The sequence below is a fragment of the Epinephelus moara genome, chromosome 5, assembly GCF_006386435.1.
Source record: "Epinephelus moara isolate mb chromosome 5, YSFRI_EMoa_1.0, whole genome shotgun sequence".
NCBI classification, from domain to species: Eukaryota; Metazoa; Chordata; class Actinopteri; order Perciformes; family Serranidae; genus Epinephelus; species Epinephelus moara.
In genome coordinates, this window is record NC_065510.1 from 33,717,449 (window position 1) to 33,731,936 (window position 14,488).

Sequence of the window (14,488 nt, forward strand, 5' to 3'; positions counted from 1 at the left end):
TCCGTTACTGTGTTATTTAGCTAAGCAAGCTGATGCAGTGTGAGCTTTCTGAGCATTGTGGTGCACACAGGGATGCAATGGAGCAGTGAAATGTGATGTTAAAATGGGGCTCAGACATGAATCAAAAGCATAGATATTGTTTGACCAGATACAAACTTTAGATGGCGTACAGTCAAGGTGCTGAAGAAGCAGAAGAAAGTGTCCTGTGTTTGTCTGAGATAACTACAGCTCCTGTACATTAACCCACCTGTCTAACCATCGTCTCTTTTTCTTGATTGTTAACAACAATTTATTTATTTATAAAGCACTTTGAAATGTAGAGTACCCTACATCACAAGTTAAACTACTTTCCATCTTCCCAGGTTCTACATCGGCTGTGACCGGTGTCAGAACTGGTACCACGGTCGCTGTGTGGGCATCCTGCAGAGTGAGGCCAACCACATCGACGAGTACGTGTGCCCACAGTGTCAGTCGACGGAGGACGCCATGACGGTCTTCACGCCGCTTACTGACAAGGACTACGAGGGCCTGCGGAGAATCCTGCGTTCGTTACAGGTGAGCAGATTTTTGTAGCTGCACAAACACGTGTGTGTGTACGGTTAAGAGCAGTGATTAAAATATTTGTACCACAGTCAAGCTAGTTAAGGTCATTTCATTTACCTGGTATCCCTGGTTATGTTACGTTTTTATAACACAATGCTGACCAAAACAGTGGGTAATCTGAATTTTGGGGAGGTTTACTCTCCACGCCATCACTGCACATTTACTCTGCAGGTACTTGGACACCTTAAGCAGTAGCTGACGCAGCAGCAGCACTGTAGTGGTAGTTTTATTATAAGTGATAGAGCGAACAGTGACACAGCTCCTCGTTGCCCCACTACAGTGTAAGAGCAGCAAACAAAAGTCCTCTGTGTCGGTCTTATCTGATGGGTTCATCTCCCCAGAGTGCTACTTGGACAGCTGCCTGGCCTCTGCATTTTTTTTCTAGTTTCCCTTTCTTTTCTCCTCCTGCCTCCTCTCTCCTTTTCCTCTTTCCAGCAGTCTGTGTATGTGTGAGAGAGATGGAAGTGTGGAAGAAAGTAAGAGAGAACATCTGTGTTGACCCACCTGCTTCCAGTGTCATTTTCATGGTGCTGTTTGTTTTTCTTCATCGGTTTCAGCTTTCTCAAGTGTCTTGTCTTTCTCTTTATCTCTCCCTCTCGGCCCCTCCCTCCTCCGCAGGCACATAAAATGGCATGGCCGTTCCTGGAGCCAGTGGACACAAACGACGCCCCAGATTACTACAGGGTTATTAAGGAACCAATGGGTGAGTGGAGGAAAAGTGTAAAAGCACACACACGCACACACACACACACACACACACACACCACTGACAACAAGGTTTGTGATTGAATGTTTTCCAACTGCTGTACGCAAGGAATTAGCCTCCAGTCCTGTTTGGGTTGATCCTACTCTGGAGCCGAGCCTTTTCTGTGTTCTTTATGCCAGTGAGAGCTTTTATGTGTGCACATATTGAGCATATTAAATGTTCTCACTTTTCCCCTCTTTTTTTCTGAGTATTATAACTGACTTGCTCACTTTTTTTCTCCACTGTTTCCTTTTGATAGCCTTTTGTACGTTGGCTGACGCAGGCAAACAGCACAAAACACTTCCATGAGGAGAGACAGGTTGCAGCTTAACAAATGATGCTTAATCACAAACACATACAAAAGTCCAAAACAAATACAACAACTGAAACATGCTGGAAATGGAAATGTTTTTGGTCGTTGTAGCTCGTTTGCCCTTGTCAGCCAAAGTGCATATCAATGAGAAAAAAATCTAGAAATTCTATACAAATCTGAAGTATCATACAAATGTTACGTGTTCTACGTTATTTACTTCAGTTCAAAGTCCTTTTTTTTTTTAGTTAGTATTTGTGGAAGAAACCCTCAGGAACAATGCTGTGAGACATTAAATGGCAAAGCAGCACAGTTGTCAGCGAGTCAAGCTGCTTCGGCCCTTGGCATCTATTTCAGTGACATTTCAGTGCAAAAAATGATCTTTCAAGGATTCTGATAATCAAATTACTGCTTAAGTCATTTATCAAGGTAAAATACCAAATATTAACTGTAGGGATGCGCCGAATATTGCAAAAAAACACACATTCGGTATTCGGTGGAATACGTTAAAAGCAAGGCCGAATAATAGCGGCGTGTTTTGATAACGCAATCAAACAGCTTGCCGTGACGGGCGGAATAAAATGTCGGCAGTGTGGCGATCCGTCCGTCACGGTACTCGCATTTGCGACTAAAAATAATTTTGAGCAAGCAAAATAGGCTTAAATCATTCAGCACGCTGTGCAAGCAGCCTACAGATTTCAACCAGCAGCAGAAACGAAAGGCGAATCCCACCGATTGTGGGTTGAACGGGGGTCACAGACACAGACAGTAATGTATTCCTGTCAAATACGGCGGCCATCGGCTTACCGTTACCGGCGACAGAGAAGTCGGTTCCAATAATATCCTCTTCTTGGCGTCATGACTGCCCAAAAGTACCTGAACAGCCGAGCCAGCCGAACACAGGTATGTGATGTGTCAGAGGAGAAACGAGCCGTTCACATTACTCTTTCTGGCAGTAACAGCCCACAAACCTCACCGCACTTTAGGGACTGTTCATTACTTATGAAGGGACTGTTCTTTACTTGGCAGGGGAGGAGGGTGGCTGGTTGATTCTTATTTTATTTATTTATTTTATTTTGATCCCCCCTATGTTAATCACTTATTGATGCTGTTTTTGAAGTATGAATAAGTCAATAAGTAATTTATTCCATTGAAATATCATTGATGTCTCCTATAATAGAAAAGTGATTTATCTTTTAATAAATGACAAAAGGCACATCTGCCTTATTTTCGCTGTGGTATCCTGATACTACTCAGAACCATGATATTTTCATTGGTATCGCACAGTGGGATCCAATTTTGGTACCGTGACAACACTAATCTGGAGGGGGTTCATCTGCAAAAACTAATGAAAAACTAAACAATGATATTCGGTATTCGGTACTCGGTATTCGGCCAAGCGGTTAATAATATTCGGCTTCGGCTTCAGCCACAAATTTTCATTTCGGTGCATCCCTAATTAACTGTATGAATGTGAGGACACATTCACACTGGTGCTATTTGGTCTGCTTTAAACAAACCCTGGTCCACTTCCACAGATAATTCGGTTTATTTGGAGTGGTGTGAACGCTCATTCAAACTCTGGTGTGGACCAAACGAGTGAACCCTAGTCCGTTTGAAAACTGGGGGTCTTGGTTCACTTTCAAGTGAACCCTGGTGCGGTTCGTTTACAGTGGGAAATGCAAACGGACTATCCAGCGAACCAAAGAGAGGAAGTGAACCAGAGAGAGGAAGTGACGTAGATCGCAGTGCATTTTGGTTAGAAAAAAACAAAGCCAAACAGTGAACTGGAAGAAGCAGAGGAAAAAAAAAAAAAAAGAAAGAAAGAAATAAAGAAAAAGTTGGAAAATGTCTCGTGGGCAGGCGTAGAGTAGTGAGGAGGTGCTGTGCGTATTGATGTATGGTCAGAGGACTGTATATCGCAGTTGCTTATGGCTACCCACAATGGATGAATGAAGGTGTGAAATTTTTTGGCATTCCCAGCCCAATCGGTCCGAGTTCCCCGGACTATCCTGGTGTGAAGAGGAATTTGTCACTCTTTTCTTCTTTATATCGTTGTTGTTGTTGTTGTTGTTGTTGTTGTTGTTGTTGTTTTTTGGACAGTCTATTAAGCAAAATGAGCAACTTGACAAAGTCACCTTGGGCTATTTTCCCTGATTTCTGACATTTTACAGACATGATAAATGGCTTAATGGATTATTTGATAATGAAAGTAGTCATTAATGTTGCATCCCCAGAAAATTTCATACAAAATAATTGAAGGACCCAAAACAAAACATTAAAGGTAATATTAAAGAAAAGCAGTGATCCGTGCTATATTTTCTGAAATCAGAACTCTTAAAGACTGAAAACATCACATCTTTTGTGGACTGGTTTTACTAATGTCGACATGCTCTTACTGTTGCACTTTGTGGCTCTGTTATGTAGGAAAAAATAAAGACCATGACTCGTGAATCAGCACATCACCAAGACTGGGATTGTGAGCAATCCCTATTCGGAAGATCAAATTGCCTCAGTAGTGCTGTTTTCTTTTCATAATTGCTTTAGGTTACTGGAAGCAACAGCCACTCTCTATATCTTAAACTGTGCAACAAGCCACCAGGAGGCCAGCCGGGAGGAAGCCCTCCAACTCAGATCAAACTGGCCATGTAAATGGGGACTTACGTCAGCAGGGCCTTTTTGAACTTCCACACAAACAAACCGTTAATGAGCTGCTCCGGGTCTGCCGGGCTCCCCGTGGAAAGGGACCAGCCCCACACTCAGCTCCTGTTGGCCCGGTCCTGGAAACTCTAGTCCTCCCTCTCCCTTCCACCGCAAGAAAAAGACCTTGTTGGTTTTCAAAAAAAAAGGGAGTATTTGGCTGGTGTAGCTGCAGCCGTTGGTAGTTTTTGGAGGGTTTTGAGATGAAATCTGATGACAGAGAAGAAGGAGGTCTTTGATATTGACCATGAAGTTTGTAAGCCCCTGGCCAGCTGGGTGGGGGTTAAGGAGGTTAAGAGTCGGATATGTTTGTTTAAAACGCAGCCTCGGGGACGCCGTGCAGAGCAAACCACCGGCAGCAGCAGATTATATGAAGCCTCGGTTGTTAGCTTCCTTGCTAACTCTTTTTTTTTTTTCAGTTTCTAACTTAACCAGGTTAGTAACACTGAAAGCTCCTTTTTATGGGAGACCTCGACTTGGAAGCACTCCTTTGACACTTGGATAATGACGCTCTCCTCAGGAATGACAAATCGGTCAGATCTCAGTAACTGATCTGGAAGGCTGAGAAGATCGAGGTTAAAGCTGGCAGAGGTTTTGGATTTTTGCTGTCACATATAAAGTGATGAACTGTGCTCCCAGGAAACATATTTGAATGTCTGTCAAACACATGCCACATAAGCTGCAATTACTTTGAAGCAGGCATGCTGATTTGTGGAACAAAGTCGATTAGAGGAGCCAGATATTTATCTGCTGCTTCCGCTTATGTGATGTTTGTCCCTGGCAAGAGTTCACGATTAAATGACCATGTTTTTCTAGTCATTTCTGTTACATACTGTACATACAATCGTTAACCAAATATATTTCTTTAATCCCCTTTTCTTAGACCTTTCCACCATGGAGGAGAGGATACAGAAGCGCGAGTACATCAAGCTGACAGAGTTCGTAGCGGACATGACCAAAATCTTCGACAATTGCCGCTACTACAACCCCAGTGACTCGCCCTTCTACCAGTGTGCCGAAGTTCTGGAGACCTTCTTTGTCCAGAAACTGAAAGGGTTCAAAGCCAGCAGGTAAGATGGGGATAATGATGATGGTCAGCATTGATCGGGAAACACAAAAATGGCAGCAGGTGACTTTGGGGAAAGGAAGGCAGTGGAAGAGAAAGAGACCAAGGTTACGTTCATACTGCAGACATTTCACATTGGTTTCTCAAATCTGACAGACTGTCGGCGCTGTTATTTGCAAGTGATCAGATCAGATATGTGTGTCGAGACTCCAGACATCACTAACATATCTGCATGGGTTGCTGTGGTAACGATGTAGGCATCGGCAACTACTTAGCTACCTTAGTGACGTTGCTTCCTAACAGAGAGGCATGAAAAATGGAGGTCCCTCATTTCTTTCTCCAAACAATCACAGTACAGCGCTCCTCTGTCACACCAGACACACTCAGTGACAGAGCAGGCCAGTACACATTACGATGTCCCTTGCTGCAGTCATGGCTGGCTTCACTGTACAGTAAGAGCTGTGGTGCCATCTGCAGAGCACTAGCTGGTTGCGAGTGACACTTTGAAACCCAGTTTATGCTGCCATAGCATCTTGACTGAGACACATCTGTAGAAATCCGACTGATAGCGCATTTCAAACCACCTCTAAATATGGTCAGTGTTTTTTTTGTGTGTTTTTTTGCTGTCCACACTTTGTAAAATAAACCTGTATACAATCTGGACAAGCCAGAAAACCAGATCTGGGCTGTCAGTCTGAACAAGTCATCAGCAGTTCCAGCTGTGTAGCTGACGCCAACCTCTGACCTCCTTGGAGGTTGGGCAGATACACTTTCTCCAATGAGAGCAGTAAAATCTAACCTCTCACATCAGATGCTTGTGGGGTTCATTAATTCCTTCTTCTCTTTGATTTCCTGGGTCACCATCTTGTGCTTCCTTTAAACATTTAAATCATATTTTTGTTTCTGTTGTTTTGGGGTCATGACTGAATGCTCGTACAACATGCAGGCTTCTTCTGTCCCCATAGAGAACAAATCGGCATAAAACACCAACACAGTTCACATTGAAAGAAAAGCAAACCATGGCTCTGCATGGGACGCATGCCTTTTCCTACCCTCCCTACTCTTTTTTTCCCTGCAGACTGTATGAGCTTTCACTCACACCCTTGATCCTGTACAGTTTCATGTTGGTTGTATCTTCATTCAGCCTTCAGTCAGCTGATTTTCCACCCACAACAACATTTCTGCTTCAGCTTTCATCGTGTAACGAAGGCGTATTTTCTGCTGTGTTGTTTTAATGGAGTTCAGATTGAGCTCCTAAAACATATGTTAAGGAATAGTAAGTTGAAACTAAAAAAGCTCAACATAAGCAATTTGGTGAAATGGCAAAAACTTTACAATCGATTTGTGCCACATAGGCTGGAAAGTACAAGAAATTAGAGCTTGACTCTGCCAGATCTGGGCTGTTTTGTTCATCTGAGTATTTTCCAAATCCAGTTAAAGCGATGTTTTACTCTTTTCATTATGGCCTTAATGCTATTACTGCTGTTCCTGCCTACACTGTAGTAAGGAAGCAGTCAATAAGCCTTAATAATTCCACTATGATGTTGTGCCTCTGAACTCACCTCACTGCATTTCCCTCGCTGCATGATGTGATTGCTGTAGGTGGATGCACACTGCAAGATTATAGCCACAAGTTGATTTATATTTACATACAATGCTTGTAGTTTATTTGCCTTTGCTGTATTGCAATTTGTTGATTTACTGAAGACCAAGCTGAACATTTAATGGTGTGTTTAAAGGAGCTGTATGCAACATTCAGAGTATATCTATAATTCACAGTCAAGGGTGAGACGGTCTGCACATGGTTCACAACATGGAGGTGGCTGAGCTAGCTGCTAGCAGCTAACAGTGCTAACTCCATAAACAGCGCTATCAACAGCAACAGTGCTGACAGAGCTAACGTTATTAACCAGGGGGTAACGGGAGAGTGGTGCTACACTCCTGCGAAGTAGAGCTTAGATCGGGCCCAAGAAATCCAGCCCGAGCCCGGTTTAAACCCGACATTTTTACGATAGGATACGAACGTGGACATTGAAGGCTGACTCTCGTCTTTCTTTCCATGGCAAGCCTTCGTCATGTGCCTCTTAAGTGTCAAGGTCCCTGTCTTTTTGCTGTCATATACCAGCATCGCGCTGCATTTGGTACGCTCGTCTTATTTTGATGCAAAGATTTGTACATTAGCAGGAATGTAGCGCAACATGAAAGTGAAAGCAGTGCTCTGTTTGCAATAAAAATATTTTGTCCCTAAAAACAATGAAAAATCGTGATCTCAATATTGATCAAAATAACCGTGATAATCACTTTGGCCATAATCGTGCAGCCCAACCGTCTTACCACAGCAACACACAGGGGGAGCGACACTTCATCCTCTGCTCAGGACGCCATTACTCCACTTTATCTGTACATAGCAGACTGAGGTTTGCTGCTATATTAACACTCTGAATGTCACATACAGATCCTGAACTGGAGGTGGTGAGATCTTAGGCTCGTGTCATCTCTACATAAATAATGTTTCCATCAGCATTTCAGCTCTGAGTTTAATTAGTTCATAGAGTCTTGTGGTTTGCATCCAGCTATGTGCCTAAAACGGTGATGTGCTTCACCCGCGTGTATTTACACCATCCATTCCCTCTCTCTCTCTCTTTCTCTTGCAGATTGTGATGTCAAACTCCTGGGTGCCGGGGTCACTCTTAAAACAAACAAAAACATAATTTGCTATCCTGGACGTTGCTGTTTTTACTTGTTTAAAACAGCGTTAAAAACTTTGTAAGAAAGTGCATATATTAAGCCACACTGTAGGTGTGATCCTTTTTTTTATTTTAGAGGCAAGGAAAGAAAAAAAAAGTTTCTACTGTCATAATGGCAGCCATGTTGGTAACACAAAGCATCCAAGGGAAAATGTATTTTCTTACACTTGTTGCAACAGATGACTGATATTTTGTTTATGTTTGAGTTGGATATAAGACAAAATATGAGGTTTGTCGTTCTCTTTCTTGAGATTTAGTTTTGAATAAAACAAAAAGCTATTGATTTTGATTGTAAAATCTGACTTCAGCTCCTCACACACACACACACACACACACACACACAGATAACTTATCTTTTAATTTGACAACTGTTCATCATACTGGTCATAACATGCTGCAGCAGAACATTTTTACCTCATTTGTTAGTGGAGAATTTTTAAAAAGGCATGCAACATTTATTAGTTTCTTTTTATCGGCTGTACCCATGTATAATGTTATTTTATGTGAATATTATATCTTCTTGTGAAGGACTATTTTTATGTTCTAAAGGAAATAATGGTAGGATCTGTAAAGATAGATTGGAGATAAATGTAGCTTAGCTTTCCTGTTATAAATATGGCAAGCTTGACAGTCTCCAGTTTAAAATAAAAAGTCCTTGTACATACACTGTTGGGCCGACATCACATCACACACTTTGATAATGTTTCACCAACATGGCTGCTTGGTCTGCGTCAAAGTGTCTGACCCACTGGCATCCAATTCATGTTTTTGTTTTTTTTGTATTTCCCCTAGTGCATATTTTTGTCATATTGTAAAGCTTTTAATAAAAAAGGAAACAACAAGAAGTTTTCCAACTGTTTTCTTCCTCCTCTCTTTGCCCGTCTCTGTAGGTCTCATAACAACAAACTACAATCAGCAGCCTCTTAGCTCCCTCCTAAAAATCCAAGTGTCAAAAAGACAAGCCTTGTGAATGATTAAGCCCCGTGGTCCAAGTCAGGCTGCATCTGAACCTGAGCCCTCTCTGAAGGAGAGCACGCTCCCAGCTGAAAATCAGCTCGCACTGGTGTCAAAGCGCCCAACCTCCAACACGGAGAGAAAAGCCCCTTTTCATCCAAAGTGTCATTGGGACGTAAAGGCAGAGAAGTCCTACCTTCAGACCAGGAGACAGGGCAGCCGCGGACCCTGTCTGGCAGCCTGCTTCATCCCAACCAGCCGTTCCTACCAGTGCATCCCATCCATGAGAGGAAAGGTCCAGATGGGACACGCAGATAAAGTTGATAAGTTGGCTGGTTGGATTTTCAGTGGTCAGTCCGGTTGTCACGGCAGCAGCGGACTCGTAAAAGAGTTGTGTTCTTTCTGTAACTGATCACTATTTTTGTGTATCCTATATAGCAAAGTGTCAGCTTTGATCTTCCCACCCAGAGGTGCAACTTTCATTTCATCCTGTCAAATTTTAACGACACAAACATCCCATTTAAAGCCGAGACCAACATGGAAATGTTCATGAGGTCAAAATGAAAATGCCCACTTTATGCTTCACATGTGACCAACGGCAGGCTTCACACCCATGTACAGTACCTTCAGTTTCATCTCATATTTAACGGTTATATGCCTGAAAGCTACGGAAGCCCATTTCCAGCAGTGTGATTTTTAAAAAAGAAAGTTATTTAACTACATCAAAACAATGACTGATATCAAACAAATTACTTTGTATTGTCTCTTGGTATTTTGAGATGCTAAATCACTTTGAGATAAGTCATTATTTTGAGAATGTTTCCTATTACTTTAAGATAAGTAAGTCATTATAATAATTATTTTGAGAAAGTTAATTAATTTGAGATACAAAGTCATTTTAAGCAAGTTTCTCATTGTCATTATTTTTGGAAAAGTTTCTCATTATTGTGAGACAGGAAGTCATTATTTTGAGATACGTTTGTCATTGTCAGAAGTCGTTATTTTTGATAGTTTCTCATTTTGAGATACTAACTTATTTTGAGACATTACCTCATTATGTTGAGATACTAAGTCATTATTTTAAGACTGTTTCTTAATATTTTGAGGTAAGTTATTAATAGTTATTATTTTGAGATATTACTCACATTTTGAAAATTGTCATTATTGTCAGAAGTCATTAATTTTGAGAAAGTTTGTAATTATTTTGAGATACTACCGTAAAACTTCATTTAAAGGCCTAGTCCCTTTCACTAGGCCAATGTGGCTACGTATTTTGACATATAAGGGCCTGTCTCAATTAGATGCCTGGTCTGGTTGCCAAGCACTTAATTTTTTTTATAGAAGTTCTTCAGATGTATGACAGGGGGTTGTTGGCTACCCCAGATTATGTTTACATTCCTTGATTACCCTGTAAGTAATTTATATTCCCTTAGTCCATAAGGGTCATCGGAGCAAAAATAATCTTTTTCATAAAAATGAATCCAACTTGTGAGTATTGTTTTCACAGGACAAAGTGGTGTTGTGTCGGTATGCCGGGTGCTGTAATCCTTGAGTGCCATAAGAGTAATATTCATATTGGTTTAAATGAACAATTTGATTCTATCTCCCATCTTTGCTGAGCAACTGTTTCGTGAAAAAGGAATTAAAAGCCGATCCCAAATATAGGCCTGTTAATTTTAGTGATTTAAGCAAATAATAGCCTGGGCTACTAATTGAAGTTTTACGGTAAGTCGTTATTTTGAGAAAGTTCATATATATGTTAACTTATTATTTGAGATAAAGGAGTTATTATGAGACAGTTTCCCATTATTTTGAAGATAGTCATTACAGTGAGTTACAGGACCTTTTTTTGTTTTGCATCACACTGGCAGAAATGGGCTTCCATAGTCAGCAGCATTTTCTTGGGTCTGCAGGAACTAACGTTGCTCTTTGTCCCCCACCAGATAAAAACAGCCCCATTGAAGCAAACCAGTTTTCAGATCTCAGGCGCAGTGTCACCATCCGTCTTTCACACTTCACTGCACCGTTACTTTGACTGTATCCTCAGTTGCGTAGCCCTGCACGAAGCATGAAGCAGCCTCATAAAACCCACTCTGCGGCACATTTCACTGTACATTCCCTGTCACAGTAGCCTGGTGCTGAGATGCTCCGTTTGTATTTGAAGCTAGATTTCTGAAGTTCATTGTAGGATTAACATCACCACATAAAGGCAGCATTCACTCAAGTAATTCAAGGGGTCTTCATTTTGTCCAAGGGCTGTCGTGTTAATGTCCAGAGGAAAACACCCAGGACAGACCATCTCACCCACCACATCCTGCCCCTCCTCTGACCTTTTACCATTTAGTGTTCCTCTGAAATGCAAGTGAAGAATGTTAACTAGCTCTGTGCTCCTTTTAAACTTGACCTTTTTGAATGGGGTCAAGGGCAAGAAGGGAGAAAGCGAGACTGTTAGGCCTTCAGGGAAGGTGAGACTTTTACGAGGCTTAACTAACCCACATGTACTGTACCTTCCATACACACACTGTCTCGTCACAAGCTCTTGTTTCTGTCAGTGGCTGAGTCTGTAAGTCTCTCTCCCCTTATCTATCAGCCACTTCTTCCAACATATTTCATTGAAGTTGACAGGTTGGCTCACATATGTCTCTCAACTCGCCCTCAAAGCATGGTTAAGTAATTGGATAATGGACTTTTCCACTCAGCATCAACTCAGTTATGTTGCGGTCTGCGGCAGCATGTCTGGGAGTAAACTTTGAGTGGGGACTGGGGAGTCTTTGTACCGTGGGGTTTGTATGAAAATTTTATAGCTGCATTTTTAGCATATTTGGGCACATTTTTGTAATCGGTGATTATCAGTTTTGTAGGAGGGGAGCAGTCATGAGACACAGTTGTCTTTAAGTTGTTAAAAACTCTTTAAATTTAGGCAAATGTTTCCGTTTCAGTCATTAAGTTTTTTTGTGTGTGTTTGCAGAGTTGAGAGATAATGTAGCTGCTGTCTTCTTTACTGTGTTTGTGTGTCTTTCACACAAATGTCCGTCACTTTGTAATCTGATGATGATGTGTTTCATCCACTGTTTGTAATCTCTATTGTATATTATGGCTGTCCAAATATGTAGAGATGAAAGATTTTTAGAGCAGTAGAAACTTTTATTTTTCACTCTTTGAACCAGCAACTAAGCCCGCCTGTATATTTTAACTGTCTATTTTTTCTCTTTAATTGAAGTGAACTCTACATTTTAGGTGAAATTGCCCTTTATATTAAAAGTGCTGCATATTGTGAGCATAAAGGTTTTTGAATGGGGGTAGAGTGACACAGTTAACTCTTGTAAAGAGTTTCTTTTTTTTTTTTTGTAAGAAACCAACCAGTTCAACATAACTTCTATATTGACATTGCATTTCTTGTATTATTTATTCATATCAATGAAAAGTTCTCAGTTTTTTTTAGTAATGTTGAGGAAACGTAACTGCAGATAAAAAGTACTCTATGTTTTTAACTGATTGTGGCAACTCCGAAGAGATTCTCTTTTGTACTTGATAGGACATTTCATCCTAGATAATAAAAGTAATGTTTTTGACACGAGATTTCAGAAGAGTTGTGTTTTCTTTGATTGCCTCTGCTCATGACAGACACGCTGTTCATGACGGACACGCTGCAGAGTGGTTCTTCTAACTTCATCATACAGGCCTGTCCAAGTTTGTCAGTGTGCATTGTACTATCATACAACTTGTGCACTTTTTTACCATGTATTTACTTTTAGAACACTTTCAAGAGCTGACATCATGAAGTGTTTTACAATAAAAAAAATTATGTATAGCAACAGAAATATAATACAGACTGAAGAAAAGTTAAAACAACAAACAGAAATAAGTGACAAATATATGAAAAGACAAGTGTTAGAGTAGATCTTAAGGTGTCTGCAGGTGACTGACCCTACAGAGCTCTAAAAGTGATCACAAACATCTTATATGAACTTCTGAATTTCATGGGGAAGCAGTGTACAGACATCAAGCTCAGTGTCTCACGAGACCGTTTTGAGGACCCCATCAAAAGGTAGGGAAAAGCTGTTTGGACCATTTCAAAGTGACCCAGGGATGTTTTGCTAAGGCAGGTGAAGAGGGAGTTACAACTACCGAGACGGGATGAAATGAACGCATGAATAATCATCTCAGTCTCAACGGGCCTGAGCTTCAACTGGGGAAAAAAACAAGTGTGAATCACACACAAGATATTGGTCAAGAGTCAGGGTCTGGTCCATGCAGATTTTGCACAGAACATTTAACAGCAGGGGAAAGAAAATCGAGACCTTTCATTACCGTCAAGACGAGGCTGGCTGGCTGTGGCAGAACTGACATCTGTTTTGTCCGTGTTTAAGAAATTATCTGCCATTTTTTTGAAGAAGTTAGGTAGGTATGTAAAATGGAAAAATGATCAGGCTTAAAGGAGCAGTGTGAAGGATTTAGTGGCATCTAGTGGCAAGGTTGCAGATGGCAACCAGCAGAATACCCCTTTCCTCACCCCTGCCTTTCCAAGCCTGTAAGAGAAGCTGTAGAGGCCTTCACGCAACATAGAAATGTGAAAGCCCTCTCTAGAACCAGTTGTTGGTTTGTCCGTCCTGGACTACTGGCAGGCTCCATGAAGAGAACCTGCTCCCTATGTAGATATAAATGGCTCATTATATGCAAATGATAACACAATGGTTCCTAGTTTCAGTTATATATTCACAACCAAAACCATAATTATGCATACTGTATTCCATTTCTGCCAATAAATGCCCCCAAAATCTGTACACTGCTTCTGTAAGTCAGGTATAGAATTGAGTATCATCTGCATAGCAGTGGCAGGAAATATCTTTACTTAAATGACATATTATTAGGCATCCCTGTGGTTCATGGTGGAGTTGAGAGCCCCATCATGAACTGCAACATGCCTTATTAAAGTCCCGCTGGTGACTTTTTTTGCATCTTTGTTTTTCTAACGTCCTGTAAACTCTACTACTGTCTGTTTAAAACTGTTTAGAAAAGCCCAAAACTGCCCCAAAATGGACTTATCTGCCCAAGGAGAAGCATGCACAAGGCTCCTGAGTTTCAATGTAGTTTTAAAGGGACAGTTCACCCAAAAATCTAAAATACACATTTTTCTTCTTGCCTGTAGTGCTATCTATCAGTCTAGATTTTTTTGGTGTGAGTCATCAAGCATTGGAGGTATTGGCTTTAGAGATGTCTGCCTTCTCTACTGTTAGCTGATCGAACACCACTGAGTTAGCTTACATTGCAGCTCAGCTAGGAAGGACGCCATTAATGTTTATATCTTGCAATGTCACAAGCACGAGCCTCTCATAGGTAGATGCGTGCTTCCCTCTGCACAA

General features: G+C 41.2%; 1 protein-coding gene across 7 annotated transcripts in view; it reads left to right on the top strand.

Moving 5' to 3' along the window:
• Positions 1–12,702, top strand: part of LOC126389719 (nucleosome-remodeling factor subunit BPTF-like) — a 55,551-nt gene extending 42,849 nt beyond the window's left edge. For 5 of the 7 annotated variants that reach the window (XM_050043535.1, XM_050043537.1, XM_050043536.1 and 2 more), the window contains 4 exons: positions 363–555; positions 1,222–1,306; positions 5,242–5,428; positions 9,062–12,702. In XM_050043535.1, the coding sequence (XP_049899492.1) occupies positions 363–555; positions 1,222–1,306; positions 5,242–5,428; positions 9,062–9,098 (502 nt within the window). In that variant the 3' untranslated portion in view covers positions 9,099–12,702. Of the gene's footprint in view, positions 1–362; positions 556–1,221; positions 1,307–5,241; positions 5,429–8,078; positions 9,017–9,061 lie in introns of those variants that run through there. The other 2 variants (XR_007569893.1, XM_050043538.1) reach the window with 2 other exon arrangements.
• Positions 12,703–14,488: the final 1,786 nt, after the last annotated feature.